The sequence below is a fragment of the Balaenoptera physalus genome, assembly GCF_965194825.1.
Source record: "Balaenoptera physalus genome assembly, chromosome: X".
NCBI classification, from domain to species: Eukaryota; Metazoa; Chordata; class Mammalia; order Artiodactyla; family Balaenopteridae; genus Balaenoptera; species Balaenoptera physalus.
In genome coordinates, this window is record NC_138903.1 from 121303451 (window position 1) to 121323305 (window position 19855).

Below are 19855 nucleotides of genomic sequence, written 5' to 3' on the forward strand. Positions count from 1 at the left end.
GAATTCATATATTTCTGCCATATTTCCAAAGAGAACATCCTTTTTATTTCTCAGGAGAGGTGGTATAAGGTCAAACATCTCTGGATTATCCATCTCCTCTCTATAGCCCTACTCAAAATAAATACATTTATTCATTTAAAAAATATTTACATCAACATTTGATTGGGCCACCAAAGGTACAGGTATAGCAGAACATACATGGGATTAATGGGTAAAGTTGTTTGTAATTTTAACATTCAAATTTTCTAGTTCCCAAATTTATCCACTATTATTATTATTATTTTAGATAGCAGAACAAGGAAGTCAAGGTTTTCTACTCAATGGGTAGAATAAAGTGACAGCTCTTTGGCCTTCAGGGTAGCTTATAGGAAAACAAAATAGAAACAAAATAGGAAACAAAATAGAAACCAGGTATGAAAAATGATATTACAGGTCATTAACTTCTCCTTAAATAGGCAATAATTGTTTGGGTTTTTTCAGACCAAATTAATATTATGACATTTGTATCAAGAGAATGTTTTTCTCCCATACTTAACGCTTTACATCACAATCTCTAAAGAACACCCTGGGAATAATTATAACGATCTGCTGTATTCCTAAGGGAACAGCTTATCTGTTCTGTAATAAATTCTGAACCTACAATTCTCACTGCTGAGGGAGAACCTGAATATGCACATTTAACAATCAAGGAAGGAGACAAAAAGAGAAGTCTGCCCGAAGCACTTCCTAAAAGACAGGAAAATACGATCTGAGTCACTTACCAACAAAACAGCAAATAGTTCCCGAACATACACCCTCTCTGTCTGTACCAGCTCATTTAGGACGTGGCTAAAATGAAAGGACCACATTTGTCAGTTATTTTATGGCTTTAGAATTGTATTGCAACATTTCACTTATTATCATTATAAATTGTCTAAGATGAAAATTAATAATGCAGGGGAACTACCAATGGTTTGGTTTTATCATCAAAATATAAAATTAATTCTATGGTTTCTAGAGTAAGTACTACACACAAGACTCTTAAAAATTTTTTTAAAAAAAGAGGAGTGGGGCTCAGGAGTTATTTTTAAATGAGAAAAAAAAACCCATCTTATTTCTAACTCACTAAGCTTAAGAATCATTTACTAAAAATTCACAAAATCTATTCCTAAAAATCTGGGGAATACTTTTTTCAATTAGCAATAATTGTGCCTCGGATAAACCTCATTGGCTATGATACTGCCACTGTGCAAAAGCTGGGAATACTTTTTTGAACAGCACAGTTTCTGTGCTATAGTTCCCTCTCTCTCTCAGAAAAAAATAATATTAGCATTTTAGGCACAATTTTTCCTTTTTTTCCCAGTAATGTTCTGAAATTTTCCAAGACATGATTATACTGGTTTTCCCAAATATAGATCATACTTAAGTTTCTGTAGTAATTTTTTTACTGTCTCTTTAAAATAAAATACATTTTCCTTCCAATGTGATTTCTAATTGACATCATATTTCAAATTTATTTCCTCACTCCCCAATATAAGTTACCCATTTAATTTAACTTCTATCCTTGGCCTCTTTTAAATTTTTACACTTTTAAGAATTAACATTTAACCATCTTTGACTATATATATAACTTGCTCCAAAATACTGGCTACTTACTCAAAAGTCTGTGATATAAAATTTAAAAGGTGAATATTCATATGTGTGGAATATTAACATAATAATATAAAAGTGAACGAAACAATGATTTTTATTAGCACCTATAAAATCACATTGTATATCTACATAATCCTTTGTAGTTTTTGAAACACTGACCCATTCACTCTCACCTCTTTCATAAAAGAGGAGACTAAGATTCTGAAAAGATCTAGTTAATTTTCAAGTCACATAAACAGAATATAGGTTGGCCAGGCCTAAATCCAGGACTTCTGACACCTTCTCTAGTGTACTTTTCATCACATCCAGTAGAACCCCATTCTGTGAACTCAAAATTCTAAGCACATTTGCCTTGAACACTGAATCAGAGCCTCCTACTGGTAGATGTATATATGGGTATATGTTAATAAATAAAAGATACTTCTTTAAAACATCCAGGCTATTGCCATTGTCCAAACTGGAGGACTGAGCAGAACTACTCTTCTCCTGACAATCATGCACCGCTTCAATCTGAAATGAAAAGAAACGTGAAATTAGCATCTATGTAGGTATAGTTCTTTTTCATGGAACTCTAGCTCAAGTTAAGTTTTCTTCTTTCTACGTTCTAACTGTATAGATAAACTGAAAAGTAACACTATGAGTATGATTTTTTCAGAAATAACTTTGATATGTACTAGTTAAAAAAATGATTTTAGTTGCCTAAGAGGACAGATTTAAGATATTCATTACCATTTATTTTATATGTTAAGTAATGTTTCATTTCTTTGGCACTTCGGGAAAATGAGGTTAATTCATAAAATGTTGATTGTACTGGGACTTCCCTGGCGGTCCAGTGGCTAAGACTCCGTGTTTCCACTGCAGGGGGCACGGGTTCGATCCCTGGTTGGGGAACTAAGATCCCCCATGCCGGGATTTCCCTGGTGGTGCAGTGGTTAAGAATTCGCCTGCCAATGCAGGGGACACGGGTTCAATCCCTGGTCCGGGAAGATCCCACATGCCGTGGAGCAACTAAGCCCGCATGCCACAGCTACTGAGCCTGCACTCTAGAGCCCGTGAGCCACGACTACTGAGCCCACGTGCTGCAACTACTGAAGCCCGCGTGCCTAGAGCCCGTGCTCCACAGTAAGAGAAGCCACTGCAATGAGAAGCCTTCACACCACAACAAAGAGTAGCCCCTGCTCGCCGCAACCAGAGAAAGCCCACGTGCAGCAATGAAGACCCAATGCAGCCAAAATTAAAAAAAAAAAAAAAAATCCCACATGCCATGCGGCACGGCCCCCCCCCCCCACCGCTGCCAAAAAAGTTGATTGTCCAGATAACTAAAGTTTATTCATTGAAGAACCAACATGGCTTTTTAATCTTACTGATTTTTAAAAAATATTTATTTATTTATTTATTTATTTATTTATTTATTTGGTTGCAGCAGGTGGACTCCTCAGTTGTGGCTCGCCGGCTCCTTAGTTGTGGCATGCAAACTCGTAGTTGCAGCATGCATGTGGGATCTAGCTCCCTGACCAGATATCAAACCCGGGCCCCCGGCATTGGGAGCTCAGAGTCAGCCACTGCACCACCAGGGAAGTCCCTAACCTTACTGATTTTTTTATGGAAATCTGGATAGCAAATATTACATGAATCCTTGAATCCTTTAACCAAGGACACACAGTATCACTGACCCTTTTCCCAATGACTCAGTGGCATCATCATGAACATGAATGATATGATAAAATCTAATGACACACTCCAAGGCCAACAAGATGTGCAAAACTGTCTACTGTGTCTTGAAATGGCTGTGACCTGTTCATCTTTCTCTGCTCTCTGCCACATGTCAGTGATCTCCTTGATCCTAGACCGCTGCCTTATTCTGCAGACTCCACAGGACTTGGACTGCCCTACTGAGTCGACTGCATGAGATTTGTGACGGTTATTTGCTCTTTGGAAGCATATTCCAGGGATCTTGGCTGTACTGGACAGCTGAGCTTGCAAAAAGCCTAACCCCCAAGTAAATGTAGTGTTACTTCTTAACAGCTACAACCGAAAATGAAGTACAGGCTCTATCAGCTGAAAAGCATCTCCACACGATATGACCTACTTATTACCGATACACGTGGAAAGGAACAAACATTCATTGACTGCTTTCTATATATTGAGCAGGCACTGTCTTAGGTGCTCAACACACCTCATTATATCTAATCCGCACAGCAATTTAGCAAGTGATGGCACACTGATCCCCATCCCCGTCTTACAGATGGGAAAACTGAGGCTCAGAGAGGTTTAGCAACAGGGCCAAGGTCACCTAGTAAGTGATGAAACAGAGTCAAGCCCATGGTCAGCCACCATTAACATGCTCCCTCTTTGAAAGGTGTGCTTTGGGACTTCCCTGGTGGCGCAGTAGTTAAGAATCCACCTGCCAGTGCAGGGGACACAGGTTTGAGCCCTGGTCCGGGAAGATCCCACATTCTACGGAGCAACTAAGCCTGTGTGTCACAACTACTGAGCCTGCACTCTAGAGCCCGCGACTCACAACTACTGAGCCCGCATGCCACAACTACTGAAGCCTGCGTGCCTAGAGCCCGTGCTCCGCAACAAGAGAAGCCACCGCAATGAGAAGGCCGCGCACCGCAACGAAGAGTAGCCCCTGCTCACCGCAACTAGAGAAAGCCCGCGCGCAGCAACGAAGACCCAATGCAGCCAAAAATTAATTAATTAATTAATTAATTATTTTAAAAAAAGAACACACAAAGAAAACGTAGGGTGCTGCAGTTTTGAGGAGGCTACTCTCTGCAGATACCAGAATATCATGGCTAACTGAAAAGGAATCTTAAATCTATCAAGAAATGAATAGATGTCTTTTTTGAGCCCAGGGGATGGTCCATTAGAATCTGTCCTTTGTCCATGTTTCATACTTGCAGGACTGGAATCACTTATGAAAGAAATCTCCTTTTGTAAGAAGATGCAACAATTGTTTAGGTGAATTGAGGTGGGGGCAGGAATGAGAAGCTGGAACTTATGTGAGATGTTCTACAACAATTATTCTGAACTTGAGCCAAGACCTGAGAAACTGCTCATATATCTGGGGCTATGCCAGTACTGCAATTAGACACAATGCAACAGCAGCTTTTTCTTTTAGATGAAATAGGCTTTCAAATGCACAATATTGGTTTAGTGAATGAAAAAATATGGTTTTAGCCCCTATCTCAATTCTGCAACTACAGCAATAAGGCCAATTTTGAATTAATTAATGATATTTACTTTTATGTTGCTCTGATTTTGTCTCCAAGTCTTCCTCCCTGGTAGAGAAATATGAAAGAAGAATTTCAAATGAGAATTAAAATCAACACTTTTCATAAAAATACGTGCATGTGTGTTAGAGAGACATTAATGTTCCATCATGTTTATATTAGTATTTTTAAATCCCACTATACATAACAGATGATTAGTTAGACTTATCTATATGATTTCAACTTCTTACAGAGCATGATCTTGCTATGTATTCACCCATTCTCTCATTCATCAAACATTTGCTGGATTGCCGAGCAAGCACGAAGCTAGGTGTTAGTACTCATGATTATTTGCAGGTTTAGTGTTCATTCTGATAACATAAGCATTTAATCAGATCGTAGCTCACTGATTAACTGAATCAAAAAGAATTTCGGAAAAAAATCTCAATTTAACTAACAATTATAGCCTCTGACATTTATTTGGCACTTACTACATGACAGGCACTATTCTAAGCCCTACATGTGCATTTTCTTTTTTAGCCCTCAAATCGACCCTAAGCGATAAGTACTACTTCTATCCCCATTTTATAGGTAACTAAGCTTAATATCTTGTCCAAGAAGCAGAAGTGGTACCCAAATCCATGTAGTCTACTATCAGAATCCGTGTTTCTAACCACTATATAAAACGACATTTCTGAAGCACATTAAAATGCTAAAAGAAAACCAAATAAAACAAAAAAAATACTTTATCAAAATTCCAAGCTTTCATCTTTCTGTTCTTCCTACGTAATCTTTCTTTTTCTTTCTGTTTAATCTTTCTGTTTTGTTTACAAAGGGTGAGCCCCTGTATTATTAAGAAAGGAGTTCAGACGTTCCTCCACAGCCCAGGGCATGGTCCAGTAAAAGACTAGGCCGTTTAGCCTCCTAATTCTCAGGGCTGCTGGAAGAAATAGACTTTTTGTCCTTTCCTCCTCGGTGGGAGCCATTACAAGGCCCACTCAGGGAAAGACTCTGTTGTTAAGTTCTCTAAATCTTATCCTTCACTTTCATTTACTTAAAAATATATTCTATATGGGAATATTTACCTTTACACGATATATGTGTAAATAGATAAATATAAATTAGACTTAGTGGCAATTACCATATAAAATCAATTTCTCAATAAATACTGATACCCATCACCTTAAAGAAACTTGATACACAGACATCCAAAGATACTTATAAAGGAAACTTAGGGAGCTTTACTTATTAGTTTTACTAATTAATTCTTTGCAAATACTTTAAGAGGTGAAAAAGGAATATATACACAACTTATGAAGAATGCATCTTTTTCTGAAAAGCAAGGTAGATGTATTCATTCTTTTAACAATATGACTATATATATATATATAATTCTTAAGCACCTATACTCTCTGCTAAGCTTTGTGTCTGGTGCTGGGCATACAAACGTGAACTGCACACAGTCCGTGCTCTTACAGAGCTTATAGTCTAGCAAGAGAGACAGGAAACAGGTAATGACGCTAAAGCTGAGAAGAAATGAAGAGAGGCTTGTTATGCCATAGCATGAACACCTGACCGAACTGGGGTGCAGGGGAGGGAGAGGCAGGAAGGAAAAGCTTACCTGAAGGAAGAGGCCTAGAGATAGGAAATCTGATGGCGGAGTAGGAGAGAACAGTAGGTGTAAAGTCCAAAAGGCAAGACAACTAGGGGCATTTAAGAAAAGAAAGTGGGAAACAGGGAGACTGCTGTAGTTGCCAAGGCAACAGATGGTTGTTAGGCTGGATTCCGGAAGTGGCAGTGAGGGCTAGCAGGGCAGATGGAAACAAGTGGATTTTTTGGACTGATTAGAGGTCGGGAATGAGTGAGAAAGGGGAGCAGGAGAAATGGCATCAGTTTTGGGGTACGCTGAGACTGAGCTGCCGATAGGAAATTCAAGGAGGCAACTTGGAAACGCAGACTCTGAAGTTTAGGAGAAAGATCTAGACTAGAGCTACAGATCTGGGAGCTCAAACCACATTTGACCCCTCGCACACAATGTTCTCCCATAACTTCCCTCTGTATGAAATGTTAATTCAGCAAATAGTTACTACATCTTGCTAGGTGCCAGGCACTGTGTTAGATACAAGATTCTATTTGATGCAAATTAATGAAAATAAACAAACAAAAACAACAAAAAAACAGTTTGACTTATTTTATAAAAAATTAACACTTATGCCTTGATTTGACCAAATCTTTTTTTTACCAAATCGTATATATTTGGCTTAGCAATTAAAAGTCTTGAAGAATTATTTGTAACTGATTGTTAGAATCCCCACTACTCACAGACCAATTAGGTAAAATGAACAGTGTTTGTAGCATAAATAATGCTCTGATTTAATTTAGAAACCATGATGGATAACAGATAAAATCATTTATCCATCCATGTCATTTATTCAGTAAGCTGCTTTCTTCCTTATAAATACATTAGGCAGTTCTAAACAGAGGCAAATTCAAGCTACTCCCAACAAATAGTTTTATTCTGGGTGACAGAGAGCCTCTACAATGAAAGCAAGCTTGATTTATTTTAACATGGCCAATTGTTTTTCCTGTTTTCGTCTTATGAGTGGTCGTTTGATGAAAGGGAATAATCTACTTTTTATATAGTTATTTTCCAAGGTAAGTTTAGTATTGAGAGAATAATGGATGCTTATTATGAAAAAAAGGAGAAAGTTAATCCTAGGCAGAATGCAAGAATGAACTGCTGCTGGTTTTAGATGCCAAACTGGTTTTTCACACGTACACAAACTCAGAAAATGTACTGATGAAAAGTAATAAAGATGGGTACCTTTTGAAAAAAGTTTACATGCTTGAAAGAAAGAGTATCCAACTCCCACTGCAGAAAGAAAGTGTAACGCCATTAAATAAGAATATCAGAAAGAAAAAAAATGAAACAACACAAAACAAAATGTACTTTTAGTGACTAAGGCCTTGAGTGGGCCTTGGGCAGTCTTTTCAGAGCCCTGTTCCTCAACCCGAGGCATGCCGCTTTCGGAACGCCTTCAGAGCAGTTGAGCTTTTAGAAGACCATAAAGCAAGAGGCCTTAGTCATGAGGGAAAGAATAGTCTAGTTTACTGAGTATTTTTTTATATTCTACAATTTTTTCCCACTTTGTCTTCACAACAACACTTTGAAATCAGTAGGTATTATTGTTCCTATTTTACAGACAAGGAAACCAAGGCAAAACCAACAAAGGAGGTTAAGTGAACTGCCCAAGGTCACATAACCCATGAATGGAGCCAGAAATCTGAGCTCTGTCTTCTGCTTAGGAATATCAACCTATTCTATTTTTATTCTCATAGCTGTTGGTTTTTATCCCCTATTGGTTGTTTGTTCTTTTTATTCTTTTTCCCAGTATCTTCTTAGTATAATTTATTTATGGCATTGTTCATGGTTTTACTTGTGAGTATATTTTTATATTTAATAACTGTTAACTATATAACTTTTATCATCTTAGCCTAGCTATCTGCTTTCATCACCTCGTTTTAATCTGATCCATGCTGGGGCTGAGCTGGATTTTTATATTCATTATGCCTGGCTCAGGCTTTCTCTGATTTTCAAAGCAGTTCCCATCATTAATGAAGTCTCTGATTCTCTCAGATCAAAGAGACCGAATTGAGTCCCATGTTCACCCACTCAACTAACTTAGGGCCCCAAAGGCCATATTTCTTTCCCCTAAGAGGCCCCAGAGGCAGCTCAAGAAAAACCTTGGGGCAATAGTCATCTTATTTCCAAAGTAGCTCAACACCACAGTGAGGATAATTCTTTTATCCCATAGAACGTAGAAAACAGAAATGGATATTACATGTTTAACACTAGTCTACAAAGATTGAAGCGAGTAAATGAGCTTTGTAACAGTTAATTACCAGTGAAACTATTCAATTTACCTGTGCCTATTTAGAAAAGGCAATTCATTCAATTACCTATCTATCTACCTTATCATTCACTTACTAGAAGCTTATAAGAACCAAGTAATAGTTTATCCCAAGAAGTGGTAAATGCATGCGTGTATATACCAGTTTCATATGCTTTCCTCCACCTGCTGAAGAAAAGGGTGAGTTTGATGCTAGTATAATGTTCATATTCATTGCAAGACTGGGCAATTCCGTCCAGATGTTCATCATCCTGTACTATACTATACTACTAGTATGTTTAATTATTGTACGATAATCTCTATCACAACTCCTGCCTTGTGCAATATAATTTGTACATGACCAAGGACGCTAAAAATAAAATTTCAGTTTCTCGGGACTGAAGAATGAGTTCAGTATTTACATCAAGAGTAACAAAGTAAACAATAGCAGGGAAAGAAGAGATAGAAAAGGGGAATGTAAGATACTCTACCTTGTTTAGGTGAAAAAAATGGTTCTCTAGATCTGATCAAACTGTCAGAAGCAGGTACTACAAATGGAATTGGCCTCACATGCTTATCAGTCAGGTTTCTGAAACCGGCTTGTTGGTTCTCAAATATACTTCGGATGTTTTCAAGCTTGAGTTGTATGGTCTGGATTTGAGCCTGCAGGTTGCATAAGAGTTCTATGAAATAGTTTCTGAAATGGGGGTCATTACAAATCCTATTACATTTCTCAGACTCAGATAAAAAATTAATATAGAGTTTAATATATAACTAGAAGAAATTTAGGAAAGTAATGGGAAACAGATTAATGCACTATTCCACATGGTTATAAAACCAGAAGGTCTCAGCCAAAACAACTTGAAGAAGAAATTTATCAAGCAGTCATGAAATAGGTCACTGCATAAAGTGATTTACCCTTCATTGGCTGAAAGGGGATCAAGGCCTGAAAAGAAGGCGTGTTTAGTACGAGAAAGCCACCAAGTTAAGCGTTATCACGGTAGTTTGTTATATTTTAGCCTGCAGGACATTCTATAGTTCACCATGTTGTAAAAGGCTCCTCAGAGCCACTGATGATTTGAGGCAGCTAGAGAATCACTTGGTTATCGCCATGTTTCTGATCTTCTGGGGCATTCCCCTCAGATCTGCAGCTAAGAATGGATTTAGATACTGCTCCAAACTTAAGAGTCAATGAGACATTTTAGCAGCAAATAGCATCACAAATGCTCTTATCCACAATGTGGAGACAGGGCTTCATGGCAGCTGCAACAGGGTGGTGCTGAACTAACCTATAGCTCTCTCCCCCTGCCAACACCAGCCTCCGCTGCTCCCCGTTCCCCAAGAAGACCCAGATCCTTCCCTCATCTCTTCATCCTCAAACTGAGTAGGAAAGCCAGATCTGTGTCCCCAGAGCAACTGCTGGTGGTCACTGCAGCACAAAGGAAAGATGTTTTGGGTAGAGTGTTCTTGATATGGGTCCAATATTCTAGGACAGTTTTGGGCCTTAGTTCAAGGATGCACAAGAAAATGTATGTGAGAGCTCCTAGTATGTGAAAAGAGTTTAAAAATAAGGCAGTCATGGGACTTCCCTGGCGGTCCAGTGGTTAAGACTCTGCGCTTGCACTGCAGGGGGCACGGGTTCCATCCCTGGTCGGGGAACTAAGATCCTGCGTGCCGCGCGGTGTGGCCAAAAAAAATAAATAAATAAACAATAAATTAAAAAATTAAAAATACTGCAGTCAGAGCTCAGAAAGGAAATTACTCTTCATTATAAGGCAAACATAAGCCTTTGGATTCTTTGACGCCTAACAGTGGCTCTGATATAACCCCTAATCCTTAAGAGAACTGTGTAATTGCAATGTGATATAAAGTTACCTGTGAAGCAGTAAAACTCTTATCAACACTAATGCAATTATAGTTTTCTAAAGTTTGTTTACTTGCCCCCAAAAGCCTCTTACCTTGAGTTCAGGGGATAAAATCACATCAAATTCATACTGCAGGGTTTCAGGATCATAATTTATAAAGGGTAGAGCCATTTCAAGAAAATTTTCGATGTCTTGGAGGGCTTTCTGAGCATCTTTTTTAGAATGAAACTTATTTATTTCTTGATTAGCCAGAAGGCACTCTCCTTCATCACAGCACTGGCGAGCCTGGTGAGCAAATCACACACATGCACAAACCATGAATGAATAAAGAAGAAATATGTTTGTCCCTTAGGAGAGTGTTTATCAGCTCTGGCTTCTGTGAATCAGAGTTGTTTTCAGAGCTGTTAAAAAAAAAAGATATCTGGTTTCTACCCCCAGAAATTCTGATTCAGTAGCTCTGGGCTGTAAGCCAGGCATTTATATTTTTACAGCATTCCACAGGTACTTCTTTTTTTTTTTTTAATTTATTTATTTATTTGTTTGTTTTTGGCTGTGTTGTCTTCGTTGCCGTGCGCGGGCTTTCTCTAGCTGCGGCGAGCGGGGGCTGCTCTTTTTTGTTACGGTGCGTGGGCTTCTCATTGCAGTGACTTCTCTTGTTGCACAGCACGGCCTCTAGGCGCGTGGGCTTCAGTAGCTGTGGCATGCGGGCTCAGTAGTTGTGGTGCACAGGCTTAGTTGCTCCGCTGCATGTGGGATCTTCCTGGACCAGGGCTCGAACCCGTGTCCCCTGCATTGGCAGGTGGATTCTTAACCACTGCACCACCAGGGAGGTCCCTTCTTTTTTTTTAATTGAAGTATAGTTGATTTACAATGTTGTGTTAATTTCTGCTGTACAGCAAAGTGATTCAGTTATACATATACATATATTCCTTTTCATATTCTTTTCCATTATGGTTTATTACGGGATACTGAATATAGTTCCGTGTGCTATACAGTAGGGCCTTGTTGTTTATCCATCCTATATGTAATAGTTTGCATCTGCTAATCTGAAACTTCCACTCCATCCCTCCCTCACCCCCCCCCTCCGCCTTGGCAACCACAAGTCTCTGTCTCCACAGGTATTTCTGACACACAGCCAAGTTTGGGAAGTGCTGCACTCATTTCATAATGAGGAATTCATTCTGCAGCAGGTGTCTGACCATTCTCTCAACACCAGCACTTCAGCTGCACACTATTTTCCCAAAATCAATAATTGAAATATGAAACTCCTTGCAAAATATCAAGTGTAATATAAATGCATAATGATTGCGAAGGACAAGGATAAAAGTTTCCTTGCCAGAGAAGGAGATGTACAGATTAGAATGCTCACATTCAGATCCGATGCCTATAAGTGATACCCCTATTTTACATTCCACTGCCACGATCACAACTTCTCTTCACCGCCTAATCATCAAAGGGGTCAGACCCACAAGCCATGGAGGAATAGTTTTCAATCACTGTTTGTTATTGCTGTAACTATGAAATGTGGAATGAGTGTCAGGCTTTAGCAAAATGCCCCCAGGGCTTTTTTAAGTGTTCTGATTGCAAACTATCGCCAGGGCAGAGGCTACAGAGATGGACCGAAAATACAGAGGAAGCCACTGCCACCACCATGTCAATATTCAGAACAGAGGCCAAAATTCGTACAATACTGGACCTGCTCTGAATATTGCAAAGTAGACAGATTAAACAAGGATAATCAAACTCAGTCCTTCAGACTTCTTATAAATTTAATTCCAAAGCTATACCAGACCTTAGCCCCATAGCCTCTGAGAAGGACCCAGGAAAAAAAAAAGTATCTTCTCTTTCAGAAATGCACCATGTCCCATGACACTACCTGCTGGAGGATTTTATGCATTTTAAAGGTCCTGCTGAGCTGTATCCGTTTGGTTTTGATCTCATTCACCAAAATATCAGAAAGGTAACGTAGCTCATTGCACCTCTGGCAGATCAAATCCAGGGCGTAATGGTGATTTGCTGCGAGCCTGTGTCCATGTAGTATCACGAACTGGGCCTTTGCTAACAGGTCCTGATTTTAAGAAAGAAGGGAAACAAAAACTGCATGATCTCTGTGTGAATAGAGGGGGAGAAAAGAATGTAATTAAACAAGCATAATTGGTTGAACCAGAGACAGATATTGCCAAATATACAGTTTGTTGTCATACTTCTGCTGGCTGCAAAAAAAGCCTCCAGTCAGTCGCTAGCTATGGCAGTGATGTCATCAGAAGCTCATGCACTTCTGGTCACAGAAACAGAAAATTAACCAGCCTGCCCAGAATGTGGATTAGATTTGTTCCTCCTGGTATGTACAGATATAAACTTTTTTTAAGAAAATTATTAGCACCTTTAATTATTATTTATTTTATTTATTTATTTTTTTGGCTGTGTTGGGTCTTCGTTTCTGTGCGAGGGCTTCCTCTAGTTGCGGCAAGCGGGGGCCACTCTTCATCGCAGTGCGCGGGCCTCTCACTACCGTGGCCTCTCTTGTTGCGGAGCACAGGCTCCAGGTACGCAGGCTCAGTAGTTGTGGCTCACGGGCCTAGTTGCTCTGCGCCATGTGGGATCTTCCCACACGAGGGCTCGAACCCGTGTCCCCTGCATTAGCAGGCAGATTCTCAACCACTGCGCCACCAGGGAAGCCCCTATGTACAGATTTAGAACAGAACCGCATATATCAAATGAGGTACACAAAAGCCAAGTGAAAGCTAAGGGATTTCATATCACTTCAGTCTCGGAAATCCCATTCGGTCTAGTCGGCATCTACCTGAGTACTTTACACACATGAAGTGACTGTCACAGGGTTTCCCTGTCAAAGGGATCTCAGCAGCCTAGCCTCTACTCTATCAACTACTGACCGCCCCCCAACCCCACCCAGTATAGTGCAAGATGGAAAAGTTCTGGAGATCTGTTATACAACAACGTGAATACACTCAGTGAACTGTACACTTCAAAATGGTGAAGATGGCAAATTTTATGTCGTGTGTCTTTTACCACAATTAAAACTAAAAATTATTCAAAACAAAACAAAACAAACAAAACAAAACCAAACAAAAAATTCAAAGCTCCCTAGTTTGCAAGCCAGTTTGCCTTCTCTTTCTCCTATACCATAAAGGTTTGTAAGTTGCCCCATGATCACAAAGATCTACAAGCACAATTTCAGAACTGGGCACCACAACTGCTGCCTCTCAATTTTGGTTTTTAGATGCTTGTGGTACACCCATAAATCTATTTGTTTGCTGAGAACACACCTTAAAAACAATGGCCTTGCTCTCACATACGAGACAGGAGAGCAAAGCTAGAATGTGCTGAGTATTAAAGCCATGAGTCCAAGCTTTAAGATCAGCAGAACAATGATAGCTGGCTCTTGTGGGTACTTACCATATATCCATATATCCCAGGTACTGTGCTAAGTGTTTTTTGTTTTGTTTTTTTAATAAATTTATTTATTTTATTTATTTATTTTTGGCTGTGTTGGGTCTTTGTTGCTGCGCACGGGGCTTTCTCTAGCTCCGGTGAGCGGGGGCTACTCTTCGTTGCGGTGCGTGGGCTTCTCATTGTGGTGGCTTCTCTCGTTGTGGAGCACGGGCTCTAGGCGCGCGGGCTTCAGTAGTTGCAGCGCGTGGGCTCAGTAGTCGTGGCTCGTGGGCTCTAGAGCACAGGCTCAGTAGTTGTGGCGCACGGGCTTAGTTGCTCCACGGCATGTGGGATCTTCCCGGACCAGGGATCGAACCCGTGTCCCCTGCATTGGCAGGCGGATTCTCAACCACTGCACCACCAGGGAAGCCCTGTGCTAAGTGTTTTATCTACAGCATCTAAATAAATCCTCACAATCACTCTGAGAAGTAGGTCATCGCATCCCCAATGTATAGATGAGGACACTGAGGCTTAGAAAACTTAAATCGACTTACCCAAGGTCACACAACTGGTAAGGCTAAGTAGATCTATCTGTATGAATCTATGTTTGGTTCAATTGCATATATCAAATGATGGTTATTTAAGGAATTATGTTGTTATGTTCCATCATTTTCAAATACCAAATAGCATTCTTGATAGACATTTCTCTAGCTTCTTCAAAATGATTTATGCTCTTGTTCCTATTGGTGGGCCTGAAACAGTTACAGCTACATAACATAACTGCAGAGTCAACTCAGGCCCACATTGAACAAAACAGAATATAGACCAGTATTACTGAACCAATTATACAGATTGTTGCTATGAGAGATTAATCATAATAAGGGTTTATATTACTAAAAAAAAACATCAAAATGTGACTATTATACTCCATAAATATAGAGAACATCTAAAATGTAATCTTACCTGAGAATTTTCATCTAAGTTTTCCAACTTTTTAATTTTTTGTTTTACTTGAGCTATATTCCCTGTTACATCTGCCAACTCTGCTTGTTGGTTTAAAAGAAGTTCAGCTTCACTCACGAGCTAAAAATAAGGGGGAGAAAAAGTCTTAAAAGCATATAGATTATTAAGCATTTTCCCTCAATAATCAAGTTTTGTAGTAAATGCTAGCAATTAAGAACATCAATATGGAAAAATTGCACATATGGAAAATGTCTTCAGTTATTTTATTCACAGAAATCAATTTAATCTGTTAAAATTTAACCTGCTAGACATCAGTGTGTACTGATGATTTATAAAAGATCACTATGTACACGTAAGGGCATGTGTATATGGACAGGTATGGAAGTATATATACGTGTATATACATGCATATATATTCCCTAGCTCTATGGTGAATGGTTCTAGAAACAAAGACCCTTCAGTAGCAATGAGCACGCCTAGCACCCAGATCTTGGTCTTTAATATCATTTCCCAGAAAAAGAAACCGGGGCTTTGCAGGAAATTGGCTGGTTCCAGGGCTGAGGCAGAGTAGGAATAAGATTAGTTTGGAACATCTCTTTATGCCAGGAAGTAAAGAAGTGATCAAAATGTTTGGACATGTCACAAGGACACAGCAGTCAGGTGGAAACACCAAAACAGTTAAGAACAGTAATGAATTAAAAACTAGAAGCCATGAGCCCAATAAATAGATAAGCACCAAACAGCATTCTTTTTTTTTTGAAAACCCCCCTTTATTTGTTTATTTATTTATTTGGTTGCACCGCACAGCTTGTGGGATCTTAGTTCTCTAACCAGGGATTGAACCCGGGCCCTCAGCTGTGAGAGCGCAGAGTCCTAACCGCTGGACCGCCAGGGAACTCCCCCAAACGGCATTCTTGATAGACATTTTCCTAGCTTCTTCAAAATGATTTGTACTCTTGTTCCTATTGATGGGCTTGAAACAGTTACAACTCCATGACACACCTACACTGAGATATGAAAATCAGCATTTCACAACCATCATACTTTGAAGCTAAACTGGATGGGGAATTTTTGATGAGGAGCAAGATATTTGCATGGCTTTAAATTTTCTCCCCACATATTGTCTACTAGTTGCAAGAGGGAAAAAAGTAACTATACTCTGGAGAAATTCAACAACACTCTGACGGGGTGATCAAAACCCCTACCAACAATGAGGGGCAGATGGACCTCATCTACCTGCAGATGTGATACCCCCCCAAAGGAAACATCACTTATGCAGTATTCTTGCTGGTCATGTGGAGATTAATCTAATCATGAGACAATGTCAGACAAACTCAAAATGGTGAATATTTTATTTAAAAAATGACTGTATTTTTCCAAAATGTCAGTGTCATAAAAGACAAAGAAAGGCTATGGAAATGTTACAGATTAAAGGAGACTAAAGACACATGACAACTTAATGCAATACCCGACCCTCTAGACTGGATCCTGTGCTGAGGGGGGAAAATGATATAAATGGCATGATTGAGTCAATTGACAAAATCCGAATACTGATGGCAGATAATTAGAAAGCTACTGCATTATTCGTAAATGTACAAAATTTGATCGCTGTACTGTGATTATGCAAGAAAATATTCCTATTCTGTATGTTCAAGAGTATCTCAAGTTTGAGAATATTCAATTTTTTCTTGTAAGTCTGAATTGCCAAATAAGCCTTTATTTAGTTAATTCCTAAATATCCAGAATCCATCTGCATGTCACTATGAGAGACAGATCGTGTCAGTGAGATTACAATCCAAGACAAACAACAGCAATACTGATCAGAGGCAACAATGACTTCATGAAACAGACTATAACCACGGGACAAGAATTTAACCTGGAGGCAAATTAACATATAAGTAGAGGCGCAATGGGTCTATTCAGGAAAAGTGCTGTTTTTGCATGTGTTTGGTTGGGGAGGAGGGACGGACACAAATAATCTGGAAGGCCCAAGAGCAATTTGACCTATTCTGTCTTTAAGAAAGGTTTCATGGAGAGCACAGCACTTCAAAATCTGAATCACTGGAGGGAAAAGGCTGGTAGTAACTGAGCCCTGAGTCCAGAATGCAGTGCCCCTCCCCCAACTGATTCTGCCAGACGAGTCAGCCACTCATGGGTAGAAACAAGCTGACCACGTGCAAGAGAGAGAAGTGAGTTTTCCTTGGACCCTTGGGAAAATACTATGACAGAGACTGGGAGAAGCTTGGATGCTGACTATTAAAGAAAAGAAGAAAATAAATCCATATGGGATGGATTTTTCAGAAGGATGGAACTAGAATATACTTATAACCTTTTAAATAATGTATAATTAAACATGATTTAATTTCATACATCAGGCTTTTCATAGAAAATAAATTGCTGGATCAGAAAAAAATGTTTCGTTAGATTATATTAAATATGGTCAGCATAGATATATGGTATTTAAAAAATCATGAAGGAATTTGGCATTATTTCCTTGGAAAGTTATCCCATAGGCCGAAAGCATTTTGTATCTAAAATAAATTTGAATATCAAACATCAGTGTAGATAGCAACTTTATCCCTGTCATCTATGTTAGCACTTAAATGCTTTCTCATAAGAAATGAGTTTAAGCCAGATAAGTAGAAGTCTTGGCATTTTCGTAGCTGTTTTCTTCATTCTAAGTCAAGGTTCACTCACACTTGCCTCTTTTCACCTCTCTGGGGGTATAAATGGGCACCTCGCGAGACTGTTTCTGATGATCAAGGAGTAAGAACCTCCAGCATAATGCAAAACACTGTATCAAGGAAAGTTTTAACTGACCTCTTGAAAATCCTGCTCAAACTTCCAGAGCTGCAGATATTGCTCCATTTTTAGCTGGTGTTTTTCCCAAAATCCATCAAAAGCTATTTCCATATCATGTACTTGAGTCAGCAATCTTAACAAAGCAAAGTCATAATTAAAACAGCGATTTGTGTTGCAGGTATACAGATAAACCTGGTCTGGACGTTAAGAATTATAGGCAAAGTCACAGCCCATGACATTTGGTCCAGGTAGAGACTATCAGTGTCCACAGAACCTCCTCTATGAGCAAACTAGTCTCTGTGAGACAACTCAGGAAGGAGTTCTCAGATTCCCAGAGGTCCAGGAATACTTTCACACTTAACAGGTAGCAGCAAAAGTGTATAATTCCCTTTCAGAGGTATGAAATAAGTAACTCTAAACCCAGAAGAGTACTACTCACTTATTAATAGTTTGCCAGTCACCACAAATTTGCTGATGATTTTCAAGTCTTGAACTCACAGCATCCTCGGCATCAGGCACTTCCAGATTTGTTAGCAGGATTTTTCCTTCTTTGGTTACAGCTGTAATATCCTTCTGTACAAAGGCAAAGTAGCATGAATCAGCCTGCTGGGAACCTATTCTGAATGACCTGGGGAAAAGGAAGCATACAGCAGCAGCATGCAGAATAGAAACAGCAGTTCTAGAACGGCCTTTGCTTTCGTAAGTGAAAAATCAAGGAATACCTCATTACCACAGAATCCAAAAGCTGTGAGGATCTCCAAGAAGCCCTGCCTATTGAGATGGATTTGCAATCACTAATTTTATAAGACCCTTACAGACAGAAGTACCCCATGCTCGGTTTGTAGCCTCCTTCTGTCACAGGTAGAGAGTTCTAATTTAGGGACTTCCCTGGTGGCACAGTGGTTAAGAATCCGCCTGCCAATGCAGGGCACATGGGTTTGAGCCCTGGTCCCAGAAGATCCCACATGCCACGGAGCAACTAAGCCCATGCGCCACAACTACTGAACCTGCACTCTCAAGCCACAACTCCTGAACCCGTGTGCCACAACTACTGAAGCCTGCGCGCCTAGAGCCCGTGCACCACAACAAAGACAAGCCACTGCAATGAGAAGCCCGTGCACCACAATGAGGAATAGCCCCTGCTCCCTGCAGCTAGAGAAAGCCCACGCGCAGCAACGAAGACCCAACACAGCCATAAATAAATTAATTAATTAATAAAAAAAAGTTCTAATTTAATGTGGAAACAACCTAAGTGTCCATCAACAGGTGAATGGATAAAGAAGATGTGGTATATATATACAATGGAATATTACTCAGCCATTAAAAAGAATGAAATCTGCCATTTGCAACAACATGGATGGACTTGGAGGGTATTATGCTAAGTGAGGTAAGTCTGACAAAGAAAGACAAATACTGTATGATATCACTTATATGTGGAATCTAAAAAAATACAACAAACTAGTGAATACAGCAAAAAAAGAAACAGCCTCACAGATATAGACAACAAACTAGTGGTTACCAGTGGGGAGAGGGAAGGGGGGAGGGCAAAATAGGGGTAGAGAATTAAGAGGTACAAACTACTATGAATAAAATGAGCTACAAGGATACAGCACGGGGAATAGAGCCAATATTTTATAATAACTATAAATGGAGCATAATCTTTAAAAATTGTGAATCACTATGCTGTACACCTGAAACGAATATAGTATTGTAAATCAACTATACCTCAATAAAAAAAGAAAGTTCTAATTTATTCTATTCTATTTTGCTAATATTTTTAATGTGCTCCAATAAAGCAGTAGTAGTGTAATAAAGACTACCACCCTAGAAAGCATACAGTTACAAATAATATTTAATGCATATTCAGATATAGTTAGATATCTTTCCTACTAATCCTTAATTGTTACCAATCACTGCTGGCCATAAGTACTCTGTTACTTCACGTTTGGATTAATGAATTCACCATGAAGCATGTACTTCTATTCAGAAGGTCTTAACTTTAGAAGGATCTTGATCCTTTAGGGATCTAAGAGTGATCTATGACTCCCTTCAGGAGATGCAAAGGCCCTCTGAAATTTTAAGGAAAAATTTG

General features: G+C 39.3%; 1 protein-coding gene across 11 annotated transcripts in view; it reads right to left on the reverse strand.

The window, feature by feature from the left end:
* The window catches only part of MCF2 (MCF.2 cell line derived transforming sequence), a 71001-nt gene that overhangs the window by 29266 nt on the left and 21880 nt on the right, over positions 1-19855 (reverse strand). For 6 of the 11 annotated variants that reach the window (XM_082445293.1, XM_082445299.1, XM_082445296.1 and 3 more), the window contains 11 exons: positions 18203-18336; positions 17782-17896; positions 14962-15081; positions 12482-12673; positions 10699-10890; positions 9232-9403; positions 7675-7722; positions 4882-4919; positions 2054-2142; positions 762-828; positions 1-108 (listed from right to left, as the gene is read on the reverse strand). The exon at positions 1-108 is cut by the window's left edge and continues 8 nt beyond it. In XM_082445293.1, the coding sequence (XP_082301419.1) occupies positions 1-108; positions 762-828; positions 2054-2142; positions 4882-4919; positions 7675-7722; positions 9232-9403; positions 10699-10890; positions 12482-12673; positions 14962-15081; positions 17782-17896; positions 18203-18336 (1275 nt within the window). The remainder of the gene's footprint in view (positions 109-761; positions 829-2053; positions 2143-4881; positions 4920-7674; positions 7723-9231; positions 9404-10698; positions 10891-12481; positions 12674-14961; positions 15082-17781; positions 17897-18202; positions 18337-19855) is intronic. The other 5 variants (XM_082445290.1, XM_082445297.1, XM_082445294.1 and 2 more) reach the window with 2 other exon arrangements.